Genomic DNA, 23126 nt, shown 5'->3' on the forward strand with positions numbered 1-23126 from the left:
GTTCCCCTTACCTCTTGGACTGTGATTGTATGTACTTGTGTGTTTTTATTTGTCGCTTGTTTGCAAAACCAATTGCCCCATGGGGACACGGATACTAAACTTGAACTACTTCTTTAATACACTACCAAAGTGTTTATATATATGTAAAGAGAACCATGGTCATGTTGTCATGCAGGGACTCCATTCATTACCACAGCAAGGGTCACTTTGAGATGACCTCTACGACTGAGAGGAGCCACAAACTCCAAAAGGTCATTTGCCATAATGATAAATAAAATAAAGACATAAAATAAAGACATGGGTGATAGAATACTGTGAGTGAAACAGAAATTCTTTATATATTTTAACCAAGTCATGTATAAATGTTTCGATCACTTGAGACTTGAACTTGAACTTGAAACGCAAAACCTCCCATCCGTAGAGTCCTGTGATTTGCGGATTTCACTATGGATGATGAGAACAAAGACATTCCGTCTATCTGCGACAAAAAGAGTGCATTTCTCCGCTATTAGGTTTTGTGTGATGGCCATCACTGTTATTTAATTCTTAGAAGTGACTCAAATGTACCTTGAAATAAAGACACCCTGTGTTAAGACTTTAAAGGAATTTAAATGTGTTTCTTTCCCACTTTATCATCTACAGTGATTTTCTTTTGATGTTCTTCATTCTGTTAAATGTCTGGAAACTGTTGTAAACAAGTAACCTATAGACAGATGTCTTTATCTTAACAAAGCTGCCATACATCTGTCTGGCTAATAAAGAAAAATTAGCTGCTTCCTTAGTGCGTTGCTGTTGATGTCATCTGCAAACTTTGGGATGTCTCTGCCACGTTCTAAATAATTGTCTTAACAGTGCTAACACCGGCTGGCTCATCACTTAGAGCTGTAGGACATGTCACAATGTGACAATGAGCCAACGTGAACAGCTTAAGGGCTCAAAATTGTCGCCGCGAAATGAAATTCAGCCATTATTCATTTCATTATATTTACACCAGTGCTCTCCTTCTTTCCTCTGTGCAAAAGCCTAATGGACATGTCTGGCTGCTGGCTTGGGGGTTGTAAAGACACAGGGCATGCATGTCTGTGGATAAAGGCTCATGCATTTTGTATTTGCATCTCATACGCTTCATCCATAGGCATATTTATGCAGTTGTGCGCCCTTCACCTGATGCCTTATGTGTTTGTTTTGTATTTGAGGAAGCGGCGTTACTCTTTCAGCCTTTTCCTCCACTTCACAGGACATTCCCCACTGATGGCAGGGATGGAGAACGAGACGTTGCCACACCCCTCTTTTGTGCCCCATTATCTGCTCCGTGGTGACCCTTTCGCCTCGAGACTCTCCAGGGAGGCAGATATGGTTGCAGCTTTTTACATCTGCATTATAGGTCAGTCTCTTGCAGTGAAAAATACTCCTTCTCCATGTTTTCATAAACGTGTATTTCATCTTTTACTGAATGTGATTTTGCTTCAATCAAACAATCTAACATTTGCTTTCGACAGGTGAGAATAACCTGAACTTACTCATGTACACTGATGAGAAAACAGGTTTTGTCATGTTGGTTGAGCTATCCAAATGTTTGCAGGGCACACCAACAGCTGTCCTTAAGATTTAGTTGGACTTTGACTGACTGCAGAAAAAGAAATACCAGAGTTCTTCATCACCATACTGTGTACTGATGTACTGTGTACATTGTTTTTCAAAAGTCAGATCTCCTTAAGGAAGTGACTGTGTATACAGTAGCTGGTGGTTGCGTGATAGCTGTGAGTGTTGTGGAACAAAGCAGTTTGCTGGAGTCCTGACTACGACATGGTGATTTTAATCAAGTAGTTTTCCGGCCTTGGAGCCACTTGCCGTTTGCATTATGTCTAAAGACCTAGTATGGGTAACAAATCTCATATCGCAGATGTTTCAGCCATAGTTACATTTTCCTGTGCTCCTGATTTTGTGTGCTTGTTGTGTCCCCGGTCAGAAGGTTGTTTGACTTCAGACTGCTGACCGTTCAGATCCTCAGTCTATCACTGTTTCTGGGGCCGTTTGTTGGTTTTTGATTAGCCTGAATGCCAGTGGTGTGATTTCCAGATTTGGTCAATTTCAGGAGATAGAAGTGGTGGGACCCAAATACCCTGCAAATAAGTATCAAGTATCGGGGGATAAGTTCCCAAACCTATTTCCTTGCCTGCTGCTAAAACTCTGGATGCTACTGTAATGTTTATTCACTTTTGAAATATTCTCTCCTCTTTGTTGTGATTTGGAGAGGTAATCAGGTAATCTCATAGACAGTCTGAAAGTTTACTGGTACCCCAAGTAGACTCCTTTTTAAAGGAAATATGAGTTACCTTTTACAATTCTATGTGTTTTATGAGATCATCAGATGTTTTGTTTGGTCATATTCCTATCGCCAAAGTAACGGGTACTTGCAGCCGACAGGCCTAATTCAGCAGTCACAGAGAAGTCACAAGGTTAGCCAGTTTTAGTTATCTTCTGGCTTCCTCACTATCCCTGTGCAGATAGGCTTACACCGGCTCTGTTCTGTCAGAAGAGCTATCCAGCTAATACTATTATTACGGTACAGCAAGTGTGAAACAAACAGTGAGGCAACAGTGTATCTGGTGCAAATAAAACACCAGGGTTAGCGTTATTCTGCTACCAGGAAGACAGAGGACACATTCAACATGAAAGTAAATTTATTAGCAGCATTTTTTGTGATAGTGTTTGTGTGAATTAAAAGGAGCCATTGTATTGTTTCAGGTGACACGGTTAGCATGTGTAAAGTGTGTCTAACTAGCACGTTTTGTCAAGGCTGATAAGGAGAACAATTTGCAGAAAATACTTAAAACAGAGGAGGTATGCAGAGATTCAGAGAAATAGATTTCAGTGAATAAACATGAAAATGGTAAATTGCCATTATATACAGGTCCAAACATTAACTCTCCTAGCAACCCTGATTGGTGCCCTCATGGAAACACAGGCAAGAATTCTGAGCATATAAAGGAGACAAATAGCAAAGGTGTGGTGGCTTGCAGGATTGGTGTATAGGTCAGTGCATTCATTATATAGTTGATAGGCTTAAAAAAAAAAAAAAAAAAAAAACACTAAATCATTGTGAGCTAAACAAAGCAATCAAGCGCAGCTTTCCTCAGAGACAAAAGGGCCATGGAATGAGAAATGGGGGGGAAGCAAACAGAAGAGAGTGCATCTTCCCATGACAAAAGCTGTAGCCCCATCCCCAGTATGCTTCTCTTTATGCTCAGCCAGTCAACATATGGTTTGCATAAAGCCCTACCTTGTTCAAAGGGTGATATGTATACTGCCAGGGAATTAGTGCAAATTTCTAAAGTGTCTGGTTGACAACTACACTACAGTGACAACAGCCCAAAGCTAAAGGCATCTCCGGCTGCTGTCACTAAAATGTCTCTCCCCCCCCCCTTAAAAAGCAACAATTGAATTAGATTTGAAATTGACTTTATTTCAGTTAACCAAGCTGCAATAAGACAGACATGTGCAACTCAATATTGCGAGTTTAACAGAGTTAAATATCTGGAGTCTTCGGAAGCCCCCCTTTAGCTGGAGCTTCAGAGCCACTTTGTGCTGACATGACAGGGGGAGCTGGTTCTCCTGGGATGTAACGGGTTTGAGCGAACACTGCCCTTCCTCGTTGGTAGCGTGAACGAGAGCTGAATGAGTAGAGCGGCTCCAGTTCAGAGACGTCACTGAAGACTAGCTCTGCAGTTTCAGTGTCGGAAGAGCCTGAAGTCCCAGCATCATCTTGAGGTGCGACAGAGCCAGAATGGGGTCCTGCAGAGCCACTGGCTGAACTGCCAAAGCTACCGAAGTCATTGCCACTTGGAGCATTCCCAACATACCCACTGGAGTAGGATGCTACATTAACCCCATAGTTACTGGACTCAGGACCATAATATGGCTCCCTCAAACCAGTGTAGCCGCTGTTCAACGCACTGCCTCCAGCCATGTTGGGGCTACTGTAACCAGAGAGACCCCCAGAAACAGGAGTGCCAGCTTTGTCAGAACTTCGGTTGGGTTTACTTGGTTTAGGGAAGATGCCGCCAGCATTAGAATTAACTCTCCTCCAGTTACCAGCAACATAAGGAAGTGGCATATCAACAGGTGCTGTACCCGCTGAAGGAAGCCTTTGTAATCCATATTCTGGAACAACAAATGTTTCAGTAGTTCATTTACTGAGCCAGTAGTCAAGTAGAATAGCTTCATTAACATTACCTTTATGTACAGGACTACAGATGACACTTCCAACCAGCAGGCACAGGATCCAGAACATCCTGTAAACACACTCCCTTTTAGGTCAACTTCAACTGATGCTAGTATTAAGTGAAATCAGTGCTCTACTTACATGATGTTGGTTTATGGGTAGTTAAACGCAAGTCATGTGAGTACACCCCAAAAGCGCTACAAAGACAGAGGATAACATCAAATTATGCAACACACCTATAAGTGAAGACTGCACCACCCTCCTTACCCGACACTTGCATACCAGTCCTCCCCAAACACAATGTCTTCCAGAGTGCTCCAGTCTTCCTTTTAAAGGTCTCTCAAACTCCAGTTAATTGAACACAGCTGGTAGCAATTAATCTTGAGGTTTGTTCAAGGTGTAGTCTAACGCTGAACTCACTTGCGCTGAGTTTTTGTTTACAGAACAATTGATTTAAGTAGGTCCTTTTGGCTCTGAGGAGGTCAACCATACCATACCATACCATACCATACCATAACATAACGTATGTGTAAATGTGTCGACGAGGTTAAATCTGAGTTCAGCATCTTTATGAGGATTGTACCAAAAACAAGTTTAAAGTATACTAGTGCTCATTGTCACAGTGCTAGTCTCACCTTTTCACCGTAGGAATTTTAAAACAGGTCGAGCTTGTCTTAAACTTGGGGAAAAAAATCAAGAACAAATTTGAGAACTTTTCAAGAATACAATTTCTTAAGTTTTTTTTTTTTTTTTTTTTTTTTTTCCCTTTGGAAGGAACTTATGAAGAAAGTTGAGAAAATACTTAACTTTATTTTAGAATATTATTTTCTCTCTCTTTTTTTTTATTCTTAAAAGAGAAGTTGGGGAAAAAATGGCACTTAATATTTTTTTTATTTTTTTCTTAAAGTTTTGTAAATCTGGCTCCAGGACTCAGTACGTACAACAGTCGTCTACTTGCACAGGTTGACTCCTGTGATCAAGGAAAGGAACCAAGAACTCTGTCCCCATTGGCGGGACATCAGTGAAATTCTGCTCTGCAACCTGGATGTATCAGTTAGGAGGTCAGACACAGCTGCCCGTTTGGATCGCCTTATTACTGTGGAGAAAACCAGAACCCTGACCGTCATGGTTATGGTTCTGAATTTTCTAAGCAACTTTAGGGCAAGCTGACTCCTCTCTTTCTGAATATGTATGAAGGTTCCTTTGAACAAGAGTCCCACAGCCATTAATTCCCTTCTTTGTGACAAGACATTGATCCCACTATATGTGAATCTTAACAACCCATAAGTCTAATTTCTGATGAGCTCAAAGTCCTTGCAAAAGTTTTTGTGAAAAATTACTCGTGATTATATCTGAAGATAACATAAAGGCTGCTGCAGGCTGAGGTTGTAGCATTTGTGGGTACAGAGGAAGCTTTCAAATATAAATTCAAATTAAACTTGAGGTTATTCTATTCTATATTCTTCCTTTTCCTTCTGTCCAAACGAAGAAGCCAGACATGTCCCTTGTCAGGCTTTCTAAAGGGTTTAATATAGAACATGGCCTCATTGCTTGAGGACCAGGTTCTACTCTGTGTCAGTCAGACTGGAGCCTCTGCTCAAAATGGTCCTTTTAGGACTATTTCAGGTGTGAAAACAATATTTTAAAATCTTACAATTGATTAATTGGAAAAGTCAAAACAGAATAAGAAGGGGAAGAAAAGAACGAGAGGGAGGGACACCAGCAATAGCTATAATTACTGATGTGTTTACGTACAGACAGTCAGAACTGGCGACTAAAAGACTAGTGATCATTGAATAACAACCGTAAGCATAGCAACACAGATGAAGATGATGATGAAGATAAATATGCATTTTAAATCATACATAGTCAGGGATTGAGTTTTCGGTTTGTGTTCACGTCCTGTTTTATTTTGAAAGTCTCGTTCTTGTTCTCTTCTCCCTCACGTTGATTGGCTTCCCTGCCCTAATGTGGTTCGCCTGTGTCTTGTCTAGTCACAGTGTATTTAAGTCTTGTTTTCATTCTAGCCCTTGTCAGTTCGTCAACGTTGTTGTCTGCCTCGCCTTGTTCCATGTCCACAGCCACCGTGATGTTTTCTTGGTTTTTTCATTAAAAATGTTTCGTTTTTCTACCTGCATCTGAGTCCTCACCCCCACACCTTGACATCCATATTGCTTCAGAAAGCAAACGCTTGGTCCAGAAGGTGAGGGATCTCTGTAAATGACATATTTTGTTGACTTTTGTACCCGAAGGAGGTAACTCCATGTCAGTGCACTTTCATGGTCTTCTTAGGCTTGGGCACCACAAGACTTGGTGCTTTCTCGCCGTTCTTACGTTCTTAGTATACAATAGCATAGATATTATCTCATCTATGATGCAAAAGGAGCACCAGTTTTTATGTACAGGGAAATAACTCCATACAAAGGTTACAAACAATAAATCTCAAGCTATTCACCGATATGCCTTTTCCATTGTAGGCATTAATGCAGCATGTCACATAGCTTTATGTATTTGCTAATTGGTAAACATTAGCCTGGATTATTTGAATGAATTGCACAAAAGGATCCTATTGCTTTAATCCAACATTGTGTTGTTAGTGTGTGTCTTAAGTTTGACCCTTGTTATGTCCCTATGTTTTAAATGAAACAAAATGAAATAAATGACAAGCTAGACCCCTAAGACAAAAAGATGAAAACCAATCAAAGACAAAGGGGCTACTTAAAGGTGAATGTTTAATTAACATTTGTTTGCTAGTTAATGCACAGAAAAACATAGATCAAACAAGCAGGATAAATTAAAGAGCAAAAATATTAACTCAACCCCCCCCAAAAAAAAAGCAAAAAAAAAAAAAAAAAAAAGCTCACATTCACTAAACACATGGCTCACAGCATCCCAGCTGCTCTCTGGTCTGTTGTTGGGAGTGCCAGAGTTGAGGGCAAGGGACACATAGTGCTGGGAGCTGCAGGTTTAAATAGGCCACCATCAGCCCCCCCCAGCCAATCCTTCTGCAGCAATCAGCCGAGTGACCAATCAGCCCCATCTGTTCAGCATTAGTCTTTCTCTCTTTCAATCTCACACACACATGCTGAAAGAAGGGACCACATGAACACACTGTTGGGAGGTGAGAGACAACATTAGCAAAGGACACACATCTACAGCCTAGGGTTACAACATACTGACCACCAAAATCTATCAGAAGAAATGGAAAGAGAGAAATAAGACAAACTGGAAGTCTGAGAGAACCTGGAAACAAAACACCGTGATGCCCTGGCTGGTGCTGACCTGTTCAGCTGAGATCAAAAAGCCGGGCCATCGGTTAAAATGTTACCAACCAAAGCAAATACTATTTCATTAAAAACGTGATATAAATTACGCTCTATTGAAGGTGAGGGCTTTAGTGCCAGCAGAGCCTTCGTGAAAAGAGAAGAAATACCTTAATGTCACGTATCCTGACGATCAAAGTGCAATTTCCTTGAGCCTCCTTCTTCTGCTTTGTCCTATGACAGCTGTATCATCTCTCTTTGAAATGGACATTACAGTAGTGGATGGGGAGACACATCTTTTGTTTATTTGGTGGGTAGTCAGTTTAAATTTGGGCCACCTTTGGAGGGGAACACGGCTATATCCTGCAGGATTTTTTTTTTATGCCGGCTATCCTTACTGTGAGAGCATAGTTGATAACATATGACGAAATCAGCCTTTGCATCCTGCACCTGCTCGGTCAGTGCAGTCTGCAGTCATGTTAACTGGATGTTTCTGGATATTTTCATCTCATGGGGTTTTCCACCCAAAGTTTGACCCCAAGGATTTGCCCAAGTTTAAAAAGATTTAAAAGGGGAAATAGGAACAGCTGACATAATATAAGAGGAATTAAGTGGAAATCCATTGTCTTGATGGAAAGCCAAGCTGAAGCTAACTAAGGCCGCCCCCCAGATGGCCACACACATGCTGGAAGAAAGGATGACTGGGAGGAATTGAGAAACATCTCCCACACCATGAGCACCCTGATGAGGCAGAGACAGTGGATTACTGTAAATGAGGAGGGTGAACCTGATTGATGCCATCTCCTTTCTGACAAAACACAATATCTGCTATTGAACAAGAGAAAAACTCCATTAGATATTAGGCCAGAAGCATCTGGCCAGCGAAACCGGCAGCACATTTTTCTCACTGCCCAATTTCTTTTTTCTTTTATTTTTGAACACACTTTCCCACACAGCTGCATGCAGGCATGATCTTAATGTTGGCTTAAATCCTCTATTTGCAATTATTTCTGTTCCCTTCGCAGGACATGGACAGTGTGCCCGTTGTGCCATTAATTTGTTTATTTTCTTGTTCTTTTCCAATTTCCCACATAAACAACTGGCAATGAATCAAGTTTATCAGAATATATTTGTGCAGGTAAAACTGGGCGAATTAAGAGCAGCTGGTTTATGACTGAAAAATTTGCTGTTGTTGACCCAGAGAGGAAATTATCTTATTTACAAACCCAAGAGGGTAGAAAATGCAAAGTGACGTGTATGTTTATGAAAAGTGTGACTCTGCAGTTTCCTGTTCTTACAATGCATGCTGTGAAATTCCTTGCACCAACTGGCAGCAAATATCTCCACTCACAGTCAACAGCAATGACTCCCACCCTTCCCTTAAGACTGCGGGCATGCGCACGGAAGCTTATTTACATTAATGAATGCCTCAAACTCACCGCCATGTTTGATTTTGACCCCTTAACTTCTTGTTATGGTGCTTAAAAGTCCCATATTTTACAGTTTTTGTCTGTTTTATCTCCGTTTTAAGTGTTGATGTTGATGTTTTGTTTTTTTTTTTTCATAATAATATCACTGAGCCTTTTGAGCTGCTAATTTAAAAAAATTGTATTTCTGTGGAAATATAAGCAAATGACATCAGCAGCATGTCTGGCACATAGCTGTTCAAACTGAAGTGGGGCAACAGGCATTCTCCCCCACCTGGCATCATATGCATCCCATCTGCTTTCTGACATCTGGCCGTACGTAATGTTGTTTTTGGTCATTTCATTTTGAAAGTCTGCGTTCTCACAGAGAAGAGCCTCATTAAAGTTCACATGGCTTGACTCTTCATGTCCAGCATTGAGAGACGCTGCTCTGATACTGTTTCAAATACAAATACTGATAAATAACATGTCATATCATGAGAGATGTCGGGCTATAAATGAATCCTGCTTGTTTGCCTGCAGTTAATGAAGACAGGCCTGGTGGAGTCGCAGTGAAGGTTTGGATGCATCAAAATTGGTTCCATTTCCTATTCATTGCTATTGGGTGGGTGGTGAGTTCAGAGTGCAGACAAACTATGTCCTCTTTCTCTCTGTCAAAATTCTCCTTTTTTTCTACCTCAGCGTAACATATTGTATTCCCTTCACAAGAAATGGCAGGAACATTTTTAGGTATTCTAACATTTACAGTACAGGCCAAAAGTTTGGACACACTTTCCTATTCATTTGGATGTGAAGGTGTGTCCTGTGCTGTAGTTGTGACTCGATTGCAGCAGCTGTTGATTGCCTCACATTCATGGTTCAGCCTAACGCTTGTCATGCAATTCATGTCATTCGCAGCAAAGAGCAAAAAAAGAAAACTGATTGAATGGAGCTTTATTTACACACAAAAAAAAGGAATTTATGTTGAAGATATCTGAAACATCAGGGTAACCTGCTGAGAATAGCAACCTAACATTCATTGTGTGATTGAACAGCTGTGTGGAGGCGAGGAGTAATTATTCTGGGTTTGACCTTTTCTCTCTAATTGTCTTTGTTCTTCCAATACACAAATATCTGAAACAACACTATGGATGTTTTTGTACACAGTGTCACTTCCCCCATCTCTAAGATGTCCAATCTTTCACCCTGCCTTTGAGTGTTGACATATTTTTTCTTTTGTGGTAAATCCCAACCCTTTACCCTTACGCAGCTATTCTAGGTGGATATTGAGGTTTAATAAGAACGATGAAGGTTAGGTATGTCTTTATTAAACTTATAATTTGAATTTATAATGCAATTAAATGCACATTCATCAGTTTAAATCAATGCTCTGTTGTGAAGGCCAAAGATAATAATTAAAAGAACAATTTTTGGGGGCTTTTTTGCTGTATAGTCACTATTAGCAATAAGAACTAACATTTTAGAAAATCAGCATCCAACTCTACCAACCTCCTACACTGTAATATTCAAACCCCATTGCATGTAAGTATAATCCTAGACCGAAGAAAAAATATTCCCTAGGTAGCTGCATGAACACCTGACTCACGTGTACACACGATGAAGCACACACATCATTAAGGGCTTAAATTGATCTGTGGAGAGAGAAATAGAGCAGTGGAAACAGCTGACATGTCTGACTTCCTATGGCTCTCACAACATGAGATGTGCAAATTACTGTCAGTGATTGTGATTCATTAGCGTATGAGGTCTTAATTCACTGCCAAGTTGTCCGTGTCTATAATTATATACTTAGCCATGAGTGTGGACAGAGGAGGACACTGAAATACATGGTAATACATGACATAAACATAAACCCAGCATTTCCTTTGTTCCGTTCTTCATCATTTCAGCTTCAACTGGCACTCCATGTAATGATCCATGAAAATGATCTTCATTAACTCCAGTGATGTGTTTTACTTTATTTTCAGATGAAGGATGAAAATGAATTACAATTGAAGTTTGGATTTTTCATATTAAACAAAATAAAACAATGCAACTGTATAAATGGAAGAGCACTTACACACATGCATGCATTTAAGATGGTGATTACACAGACAATACCTGGCCTATGCCCAAAAGCCACTCTTGAAATTGATTGCACTTTATAACCATTTATGCATCCTCCTCATTAATGGGTGCAATTTTCCTTGTTGAAGGGTAGTATTCACATTATTGACACTTCTTTTCTTTTGTTTCATTGGATAAATGATTAAAATGCACTCATTAATGTAAACAAAAATAAACGTTGCTCAGTAAAGGCTGCCTGACATGTTCAAATGCAGTGCAGTTCGAAAAAACACGGAGGCTCTCCAATATCCACTAGGCTTGCTTTGCATCTAACTTCGTCTCAGAACTGCTGCTTTTGTTTTGGAACAGCTCCATAGATTCACGCTGAAACTCATTAGACCAGTCTTAATTTTTAATTTGATTTCAGTCACATTATTTCCCTTCAGCAGTTACCTTTGTCTTTCAGCTGCTGGTTTGTCAAATGCGTGACATTTAGCAAACTGTCAAACAGGTTAATTTGGGAAGAACGTTGAATGAAATGTGTTTGTTGACACAAGATAAGGAACCCAAACTCATTTTGCAGCAGACATTGAATGGAGCTGTGAGGAACAGGAGGAAATAAAATATAATGCTGGATGATGAAGGACAATTGCAATGCAATTAATATTCCAGTTTAAGTTTTGAGTTGAGTGACTTACACCCTCAAAGGATGTTGCTGTAGGCCTGCGCTGTCTTGGCTGCACAGGGGGCATTTGTCCTCACTTCCAAACCATCGGGAGAGGTCAATCACTAAGCAGATTTTGAGGATCATAGTAGGCAACACATTTCACAGGCTACATGAAGTAGACATAAAATGAATAGTGCTCGGCAGGAGGGGAATATATTATTATCTGTGACATGGAATCACTCACTTAATAACAGCAATTTATTACATATGTAATACTAAAGTGATTGAGTTTTGAGCTGTATTTAGACATGTTTCCTGCATCCCTGCAGCACCATACCTTCCTTTAAACTTCGTCATGTCCCATGGTGACTTATTAGATTTCTGTGCAGCTCATTGCAGCTTCATAGCTCATTATTCTGGCTTTATGGCTCCCAAATGTACTGCGTACAGTGTCACCGCTTTCATTTATTTCCCAGCAGTTCCCTGTCACAGCAGCAGGTAGACATGCTCTACTGACCTGGTGCATGCTAAGGGAATGCCGACTAAATTAGCTTCTAGATGGTGACAAATAGCAAACATGTATCAGACAAAGAGGCAGGAGAAAGCAATGTGACTAATTATGGGACTTATGGATAGCAGGTAAACAGGTAAATGTTTGCCAACACATTAGCAATGCAAGACCATTAGCCTGAATGACTCTGAACGACACTGCACTTGTTTTGCCATCGACGGCAAACTTAAATATCATCCATTGCTGACAGGTAACTGTTGTGTCTTCCTCTGTTTCTCTGTGTTACAGGAATAATGTCTGCAACAGGGAATGGCTACGTCATTTATATGACCATCAAACGCAAGACCAAGTTGAAGCCTCCAGAAATCATAACGCTTAATCTGGCCATTTTTGACTTTGGCATATCAGGTAATGTAATATGTTTTTATAAACTGAGGACCAGCATAATTTTCAGACTTGACTGCGTGACTGCTCTTTGCCTTTCACTGATTCAAATAGTCACGTGCGGTGTGCCACAAGAAAGCAGAATGATAATGGGCTAATTTCTGTTGCCAGAATTGTTTCTTTCCTTGATTCTGATGAATCAATAAATATGCTGGCCACCATTTTAATTCTTTTTTTTTTTTTTTTATTTCATTGGTAGCATCATCCCCATTTAATCCCTCTGGTACTTAGTGTTTGTGATTCACTGGTCTGGGATCAGTTTGAAGTGTGTGTGTGAGTCTCCCTGACCCACTGCTAAGTTAAAACCTTTGGTTTGAAAGGACAGATTTGAATTTGAATTTGGATCATGATTCTTTTATCGCTGGCCAGTGTCATTTTATGGAACCCGTTAAAAGGGGAATTTATTCTACATATCATATATGGAACCATCACCCCTCAACCAGTGACAAAACTAGAAAATGTCTCTAGTAGGGCTCTGTATCACAGGTAGAAACATGGATGGATTCATTATGGGATAAAGGATCCCCGAGTCTTTATTTATGGTGGTTCTCTGATCTCTGCAAGGAATGTTTCAACAATTTTGAAATTTCCTGCCCTAAGAACTTGCTTTGGTTCATTCAGATGAGAAGGGGTAAATGGTATTGTTGGTATTTTGATGTTAGGTACATTGAGGCAATAAGGACAAAAACAACAACTAAAAAAAGGTTTTATTAGCCTATAAAAGCAATAAAATACTACAAAGCTTTAACTCCCCCCTTGCCATTGGGTTTGTGTTATTTGGTTTGTATTTATATAATAGAGGAAGGAGCAGTTACTGTAGTAGACAGTTTCATCATTAGCTTTTCTGAATAAAATCAATTTTGAGAATATCAAAGAAAATTTCATCACTGTTGGCTGAAAGAATGAGAAAAAATCATTTTTTTTTTTTAATTTGTTTCTGTCAGCTTCTTCCAAGAGAAGGGATCTTTCATGGTCAAGGTCAAGGCCCACACAGCTTGATGAGTTGGTCTATACTGGCACCTTGAAAAAGGTGAAGCTCAAACATTTCTAACATTTTCTTTAATAAACCTGCAAACCGTCCCTGGCATTCCTGTTTTGAGTGCATCTCAGTGGGGGATGCTGGCCTGCGTATGCTCCCATTTGTGCAGATATGGTCGAAGTTAAGGCAACAGAGCCCTTGTGTGTCCTGAAAGCAAACAAAGCTGCGCTATCGGCCCATGTGGTTGACCCCCCAGCTACTCCTGGCTCACAATAAATGTTATTAAACAAGTCAGCCTTGTGACATGAATGATGACATCAGCATATTTAGGATAAGTGAAGAGTTTTATTCCAGAGTGAGTCATGCCCCTGTTGAGTGCTGACGTAAAAGGGAAGGTCAGCCTGTGTTGCTGGTTGGCTGCGTTAACTGGATGCATATGATGATCAGTCGCAGCGATTGTTCGACCTAGTTAAAAAGTTCAACATGTGAATTGTAAAGTGTTTTGCCTAGTTATTCTCATCAATCAAAATTCATTTGTTTCGCTAATTAGCGAGGCAAATTAATATATGTATGGACCCTTACTGCTTGATCTTGATGACTGGACCTTGCACACACTATATTTGCCAGAAGTATTCGCACATCGCATATGAACATATATGAACTTAAGTGACATCTCATTCTTAATCCATACTGTGGGGTTTAATATGACGTCGGTCCACCCTTTGCATCTATAACAGCTTCAACTCTTCTGGGAAGGCTTTCCACAATGTTTAGGAGTGTGTTTATGGGGATTTTTGAGCATTCTTCCAGAAGCACCTTTGTGAGGTCACATGCTGATATTTCACACTGGCTCTCCGCTCTAATTCATCCCAAAGGTGTTCTGTCGGTTTGAGGTCAGGGCTCTGTGCAGGCCAGTCAAGTGACCTCCAAAGACATCGTCTTTAGGTTAACTGGTGGCTCAAAAGTGTCTGTAGGTCTGAGTGTGAGTGGTTGTTGGTCTCTGTCTGTCTCTGTGTGTTGGCCCTGTGATTGACTGGTGACCTGTCCAGGGTGACCCCGCCCTCACTCAGAGTGATCTGGGATTGGCTCCAAGCGGTAGAAGATGAATGGGTGAATTTCACTGCATCGGATCAGAGTCTAAGATGGCACATTCATTTGATCTGTGACCAAAAAATAAAAAATAAAAAATACATTTGGTGTTTCATTTCCATTATTTTTCCATTTTCTGTCCAGAGCTACATCGTTATACATTGTTGGAGAGACCTTAGCACAACATATGAACTAATTGTTAAAATTACTATAATTAAGCAATAGATCATGACAGGCAGATGTGTTTAATATATCACATATACTGTTGGAATGCCCCATTATAATAAAAAAGGAGCATTTCTACACAGCTACCACAGGACACACACGCACACGCACGCACGCACACACACACACACACACACACACACACGCACCACAGAATGTTTTCCATCTATTGTCATCGTGACTGTTGCGAAATCATGAAGGCTGCATGCCCTTCAACAGAGAGCCAGACAATATCATGAATAACTTGTTTTAAGTGTGTCTGCTCACACACCGTGCAGTCATGAGGCAATACAGCTGACAGCAACCTGATCCTGTTCAGAGCTGGCTTCAGTATCCATCTGGAATGACCCAAGAACAAGCAGACAACTCTAAGTACCAGTGTGAATGCCCCCAGGAAGCATTAAGGACATGTGAGATGTGATTATTAAAACACTCAGATTTGCAGTAGTACTCAGCAGAGGAATGTAAATGTGTCCTGGGCCACAGTGAAGAACCGCCATCTTTACTGACCTTTGCCAGTTAAGAAATCTTCAAGCCACCATTTCCAGCCATAATTTCAGCATTGGATGGCACTTTTTCAAAGGACTAAAACTGCTTTTTATTTCAGTGCGGCAATCAGAACAATGACTCTCTCAGCGCCTTCTTGCTCTTTCTCTGCCACACACAAACATTGAAACAGGCCTGTCGTCATACTGGTGTGTCTCTTTACAAAGAGGTAATGTACGAGCTATCAGTTGAGATGTACATGGGAATCCATTCTAATACCAAATGAACTGATGCTCTTGAGCTGTCCACTTGTGAACGGAACGTCTGAGATACATGTTAATGTTGGTTCTTGACAAAGAATATGTTGCATTTGTAATTTAAGTGGTAGTAGTGTTTTGTGGACTTGGAGAAGGCGTAAAACCGGGTTCCGGTTGTTGTGGGAGGTGCTGCGGGAGTATGGGATGAGGGGGGTCTCTATTGAGGGCGATCCAGTCTTTTGCGGATGATGTGGTCCTATTGGCTCCATCGGTCTGTGACCTCCAGTGCTCACTGGACAAGTTCACAGCCGAGTGTGAAGCGGCTGGGATGAGGATCAGCACCTCCAAATCTGAGTGGTTCTTTGCAGGAAACCGGTGGCATGAGTACTCCAGGTAGGGAATAATTCCTTACCCCAAGTGAAGGAGTTCAAGTATCTCGGGGTCTTGTTCATGAGTGATGGTAAAATGGAGCATGACATTGGCCGGAGAATCGAAGCAGCAGGTGCGGTGTTGCGTTCGCTCTACCGCACTGTTGTGATGAAGATGGAGTTGAGCCAGAAGGCAATGCTCTCTATCTGCTAGTCAGTCTTTGTTCCTACCCTCACCTATGGTCATGAGCGATGGATCATGACTGAAAGAACGAGATTGCGGGTACAAGCGGCCAAAATGGGTTTCCTCAGGAGGGTGGCTGGGTTCTCCCTTAGAGATAGGGTGAGAAGTTCGGCCATCTGGGAGGGACTCGTAGTAGAGCCGCTGCTCCTTTGTGTGGAAAGGAGCCAGTTGAGGTGGTCTGATAAGGATGCCACTGAGGCACCTCCCAAGGGAGGTGTTCCTGGCATGTCCAGCTGGGAGGAGGCCACGGGGCAGGCCAAGGACCACTGGCCTGGGAGCGCCTTGGGAACCCCCAGTCAGAGAAAAGGGAGGTTTGGGGTCGTTTGCTGGAGCTGCTACCCCCGCGACCAGGCCCCGGATAAGTGGATGAAGATGATGATGATGCTGATGAAAAAAAGAGCTAAGTTGAGATCACTGAGGAAGGCATTCTACAATGAGGAGTGCCAGGTGTGCCACCAATACTCACCACCTTTAGTGCAGCACATCAAACTCACAGCAAACTAGGTGGAATCCATACATGTCCCTGGTGACCCTATTTACACACACACGCACACACTAAATGAAGGGACCCCAACATAAGTGCCCTGCCTTCAGATGACACTGCTGAAAGAAAAATTAAACAAGGTTAATGAAACAGCAAGTCAAACAACCACAAACCAGTCAGTCAAGCAAATACTAAAACAAAGAGAGAACTAAATCAAAACCAAACAAAAGAGCAAAAACAACTTACGTATGGACAAAACAGCCGCAGGTGAACCTACAAAAACAAGAAGACATTGGCCTGGAGCTGCAAAGGCAGCACTCCACTACATTAACGTCATTCATTCATTCATCTTCTACCTCTAACCCATTTTTCCAGTTTAAGTACCGCCCCTTGCGAGTACGAACACGGATGCAGATAATGTAGATGGTGGAACAGATACGCATAGTGGTGTACTTGCTCATCCCTAGTAATTATAGATCTTACGACTGTGTAAGGGAATTGTATGGTACCAACTGAATGTCCATAAATGCATGAGATAAAGTTGTACACGTAGAAACTGCCCTATTCTATATATGTCTCGCCCTTATGGATAAAGGAGGGAAGATGTTCAGAATTTACGAGAAATTTATGGGAAAAACTTTCTGCAATTTGAAGAAGAAGACATATTAACATTTATAATTCCTGAATGACTCAAGTTCTTATAAAACTAATTGTTCCAACAGCAATTGCCCAATGGCAATTGGTGTTTTTCCAATGTTTTTGTTTCACGCCTAATTAATTTAATTTAAATATCGTGGCTCTTAGACATTAAAAAAACAAGTGGATGTTACTGATGACCCCTGGGGAAATGGGACGTGGTTATCAACAGATTTGGACTAAAACTTAATAAAATATGTGGCAATTGATGAATTTATTTTTCCAGTTTCATCAACATCTATCAGTCCCTTAGATGCTGCAGTAGATGTGCTGATGGATGAACCTCCAGGGAGAGGGCAATAATGCAACATGCATTTTTAATGCATCCTGTAAAAATAGACTGATAGATATGCGTTGATTTTTCAATTTACACAGATTATTTTATTTGAAAGATGTTAACTGAAACATGTAATTGGAACTTATAATTGCATATTTCTTTACCTTACATAATACTTGATGTCATCCTCAGTGCTGTAATCCCCCCTAATCCGTTTCTGGTTGAGTTGTTCTCTCCTTTTATTCTGTCCTGGTAAGCTCTTCAGTGTGGCTTACCGGGAGATGGTGCATCCTCGCAGATAACCATGCAAATGTATGAAAGAAAAGTGATGTCTTAAAGTGTCCAAACTGTCATATGCCATTTTAAGAAAAGAAAAAAACCAAAAACACCCAAAACGAAACACTGATTACTGGTGAGAGCTTTATCTTAAAATCTTTTTATCTTGTCCACATGTAAAAAGAGAACGATCACAACAGATATGACCCTGATGGAGAGAGGTCAAACACATTAACATTATGAATACTCTCCATTATTGAAATTAGTCTGTGCCCCTCAGGACTTTGGTCTGTTAAGGTCATTCAGATGGATGATTGAGTTGGCCTGCTCTTTTATCCAATGCTTTGGTTCAAAGCAGATAATCTTGACATCTTTTGGCCGGACTCCCTTAAAACCTGAATTTTCATAGTTCCCGGGGTGTTTTCTTGAGGTTGTCAATCTAACTGAAGCCCAAATAGTGCCATTAATCTTGAAAATGACGGCCTCGATTAAAGAAATTCACTATGAATATTGATGAGCCCTAGATTATCACAAAAGCCAGTCCCATCATGCAAATGCGTATCAAGCTTGGTCACAAACTTTTACTATCATCCATTACAATTTAAGTAAACAGGGTGCCCAAAACGTGCCTGTAAATCTCAAAGGAAACAAGCCCCTCCTCCTGCTATGCAACAATACCGTTTAGGTCTTACAACATTAAGCCACAATGTAAAGTCCCGCAGTTGAGAGTCAATGCCTTGCTGTTAGTTCCAGGGAATTTAATATTTATTCGCGATTTCATTATCAAAAGAAATAAGCAAAGTGATAGTTTTCATTTTGTATTTTATCATTTCCAGTAAATCACACGAAAAGGCTAAAACTGTGCTCACACTTTTAGACATAAACTATCCCCCTGCCTTAAATTTCTCCCAGCCAACAAAAAACCCATGGCAAAAAACACATATGCTCCTCACTGCAATTTGTGTTCAAGACGTTATTGCTCACACATACGTCAGGCTTGCTAGTGTTTTTCATACAGCTATTAAAAAAGCTAGCCCATATAACCTGTACAAAGTGGATTTAAGCCACTATACAATTTAGAGTTTCAGAATCCCACTGCCAGTAATATTTTTCATAAAACCATTCAGCAATCTTGTTTAGTCCAAATCCTGCCCATAAAATTGGACCTTTAACATAAAATAAAAGTATATACAGTACAGGCCAAAAGTTTTAATTTGACTGAACAGGTGTGTCCAAACGTTTGGCCTGTACTGTAATTACATTTTAAAACAATATACTTAAGTTATAACAATAAATAAAAGACGAAATAATAAGACAAAATTAAAACCAATAATGTTGTACATTGCTCTACTTTCTGGCTGGACTGCATGAAAATGTAAAATCTTTGATATGACCCAAACGGAATGAAGGTGAAGCAAATGCAGTTGGTGTATGTTCACCCTGATGATACCTCCTACGTTATCTGGATGACAAATATTAGGTACAGCCAGTGCAAGAAAAAAATCAAAAAAACAAACTAATCAACAGTTGCCTGACTCGCAATTATTCCGGTCAACATGAACATGTGAGCAACCCTTTTTGGGTTCCCACCAAGTTTTCAGTGATTTCAGGAAAGCATTTGGCCCATCACGTCTCGTGTCATCTGGCCTAAAGATGTTTTGCTGCTTATTCCTTTTATGCTGCTTGATCTTGGTGTAACCAAAGGCGTAACTGCTCCGGCTCTAGCTGCACAAGGGAATGCATGGAGCCATGTGCTGAACTTGATGATCTTATGAAATGCCATTGCTCTGATAGCATTCACATTGCTCCCCTTATGGGTCACTAACATTCACTTTTACCCGAACAATCGCAGCCATATCTGTGTGATAATTTCCACAAACAGCAGTCCAATAGTGTTGTTGCTCTTTTACACTGTTCACTACTGACGCGTCACAAGTGTCACATGTATTTATGCTTCTGATCCTTTGTATCCAAAATACTGGGACTAGAAGGGGCTTTTTGTCTATGTCACTACAAGATAAGAGGTTTTTTATCCACTTGTAGTTTATTTGGCTTTAAGGCAGGACCTAACATTGATCATCTTGACCAAATGTGGTTTAAGCACACAGCGTTCATGGCAGCATGACTGGATATATATATAACAACCAAATGAAACATTCTTGATTAAATATTTGTATTTATTTATTGTTTAGTTTCAAAGATCGTGACCGAGGAAGTTAAATTACTGCTTGGTGCTGGGCATATATTTACATCTATCCATTATCTATACTATTTATCTGTCAAGATCGTGGGGATGCTGGATCCAATCCCAGCTGACATTTGGTGAGCGTGGGGTTCACCCTGGAGAGGCCACCAGTCTATCATAGGACGGATTTACAGGGATATACAAACAAACATTCAAACTCACGCCTCCAGGCTATCTAAAGGGTGGCATACAGCTTTTGTTTGTTTTTTTTCCTGATTTCTGCAGCATTACACATTTTAGTAGTGTAAACATCAACCATTTAGAGGCTACTAAAAAACTACATGTAGTTAGTAAGTAAATACTGATCCTGTCTGTGATTGTTGGTGGAGAAATAGTTTACTAGTTCATTTAAATCAATAATTGTTGTTCATTTAAGGTTAAAACTGGCTCAAGGTACAGTACAGGCCAAAAGTTTGGACACACCTTCTCATTCCAGTGAATAGGAAAGTGTGTCCAAACTTTTGGCCTGTACTCTATTTGTTTTGAAATAAATTATGAGTAAGCAATTGCCTACTTCTGTGTGAAATCAACTTTCAATTATTCAAATGTTTTGTCAGGATTTTACCTGAAGAACTGGTATTAATTTCGATCTTTCATTCTCATTCTTTCTCCCGTCACACACCTTATCTCACTGTTCTCTCCATTTTCCGTCTCCTCAACCCTAACTCTGTTTCACTCCTGTCACCTTTTATCTTTTTTTCCTCCTCACATTTCCATCCCTCCCCTTCACTGTAATTGCAGTGACGGGAAAGCCCTTTTTCATTGTATCTAGTTTCTCCCACCGCTGGTTGTTTGGCTGGGAGGGCTGCCGATTCTACGGCTGGGCAGGCTTCTTCTTTGGCTGCGGGAGCCTCATCACGATGACCATCGTCAGCCTGGACCGGTACCTCAAAATCTGCCATCTCAGATATGGTCAGTATCTCCTTCAAGCATCCAGGGCGATAGAGGATCACCATAGGTAATAGTACAGCAGCACTACAACCAGGTTTATTCAGCCAATTGTACAGAGGCAGAGCTACTCTCCGTCTCCTTCCACATCATATCATAATATCTGTTCTGTATTATTGTGTGGTTCTGTTATTCTTCTGTTCTCATGTTCTGCGCGTTCACGAAGGCTTTTAGCTTTTATTCTTCACAGAAGTGATCAATGAAATGATTCCTCATTACTGATGGTAGATGGTGATAATTTTAGAATATCTGAGATGTAGTTCAATGATCTGAAGTTGTGACTATTACTATGACATCTGTGTAACATTTTGACTACAAATGGAGTTGTTAGGCTGTGGATCTAGACTTGTGATAATGGAGACTGCTCGCTCTTCACCAGGTTTAAAAATCAAAAATGATATCACAATGAGTTGTTAAGCAATTACACTGACATAAATCGTCTTGTTTGATCTTATAGGTCTAGTAGCTTAAAACATGCTACCTGATCATCACTTCCTGTCATGTCATGCCAGAAAATGTTGATAGTTCAACTTGATACATTACCAGTTTAACTCATAGACAAATGCAGTGAGGCTGTTTCTGGACCTAATCCAAGAGATTAGATGGGGCAGTTTGTGACGCACTACTGAGCCTCGCACTCTCACTGTCTATGTTTGCCTTATCCATCAATCTCCACCTTTTTTCCTTCACTCTCAGGCACATGGCTAAAACGTCACCATGCCTTCCTTTGCTTGGCATTTGTGTGGATGTATGCAGCATTCTGGGCAACCATGCCCTTGGTCGGCTGGGGAAACTACGCCCCAGAACCCTTTGGGACTTCCTGCACATTGGACTGGTGGCTGGCCCAGGCCTCTGTTTCCGGCCAGAGCTTTGTCTTGGCTATGCTTTTCTTCTGTCTCATCCTCCCCACTGGCATTATTGTCTTCTCCTACACCATGATCATCATCAAGGTCAAGTCCTCTGCAAAGGAAATCTCACATTTTGACGCCCGCATCAAAAACAACCACATCCTTGAGATGAAACTCACAAAGGTGGGTGAGAGGAAAGGTGGCAAAGAAAAGAAGCAGAACAAAGTAAGAAATTTCAGTACCGCTTGTACAGAATCATGCAAAAGCCAAATATATGAGTTTTGCTTTGTGTTCCCTCCCAGGTGGCAATGCTGATCTGTGCAGGCTTCTTGATAGCCTGGATACCTTATGCAGTGGTGTCAGTGGTGTCTGCGTTTGGTGAGCCAGACTCAGTGCCCATTTCTTTATCTGTCATCCCCACCTTGTTGGCAAAGTCTTCAGCCATGTACAATCCCATCATCTACCAGTTCATTGACCTGAAAAGGTCCTGCTCGAAGTCCTCCTGTTTTAGGGTCCTGAAGGAACGCAAGCATTTTAGAAAGTCAAGGTAAAACCTCCACCACCCTGATCAGTCTGTTTTTCATGATTTGTCCCATGACTTTTATTTCCTACAACCAGTACAACCAGTATAACTGAAATTCCCCTTTTAATAACTGGCTGTATCCCAAACTCTTCCTCGAATATCTTTAATGGAATCTCTTGACGATTTAATTGAATTATTTAAAATTAGACACAGTGTTGGCCCATGTGAACACATGGCAAAGACAACAATATGCGCAGTATGAATGCTCTGTCGGGGTAAATGAGAGTTTTTATCGTAATTTTATTCCAGAGAGACACAGGTTGGCGAAAGGTCTTTTAAAGGTAAAGACTGGGACCATAAATTCGTGATTTATTTTCTTTTTTATCGTGAGCAAGTAAAGCAGATGAGAAATAAAGTCATTTTTCCGTAGACTTCCACACAATCTGAAATTTTTCAAAATTTGAAAATGTAAAAAGACAAAAGAAAACAAAACTGACTCCTTTGTCTCCTCCTGTGTTTATGACCCTGCAGGTTTTACACCATCTCTGGCTCATTAAAAGAAAGTCCACCGGCCAAAGAGGCTCACATTGAAATGTGA

At 40.7% G+C, this 23126-nt stretch overlaps 1 protein-coding gene across 1 annotated transcript; it reads left to right on the forward strand.

The window, feature by feature from the left end:
* The first annotated feature begins 1251 nt into the window (after positions 1 to 1251).
* On the forward strand, positions 1252 to 23126 carry opn5 (opsin 5). Its single transcript, XM_029496887.1, has 6 exons — positions 1252 to 1384; positions 12428 to 12547; positions 20951 to 21121; positions 21854 to 22188; positions 22308 to 22552; positions 23060 to 23126. Exons 1-6 carry the CDS (start codon positions 1252 to 1254, stop codon positions 23124 to 23126), a joined length of 1071 nt encoding a protein of 356 aa, XP_029352747.1.

This window comes from Echeneis naucrates, chromosome 24 (assembly GCF_900963305.1).
Source record: "Echeneis naucrates chromosome 24, fEcheNa1.1, whole genome shotgun sequence".
In the NCBI taxonomy this organism is placed as follows: domain Eukaryota; kingdom Metazoa; phylum Chordata; class Actinopteri; order Carangiformes; family Echeneidae; genus Echeneis; species Echeneis naucrates.

What these genes read in the sequence shown, in the direction of transcription:
- opn5 (XM_029496887.1), top strand. Translation starts at nt 1,252, where the DNA reads ATGGCAGGGATGGAGAACGAGACGTTGCCACACCCCTCTTTTGTGCCC. An exon ending in TTTTTACATCTGCATTATAG is followed by an intron (nt 1,385 to 12,427) that starts GTCAGTCTCTTG and finishes TCTGTGTTACAG; the next exon opens with GAATAATGTCTGCAACAGGG. An exon ending in AAGCATTTTAGAAAGTCAAG is followed by an intron (nt 22,553 to 23,059) that starts GTAAAACCTCCA and finishes ATGACCCTGCAG; the next exon opens with GTTTTACACCATCTCTGGCT.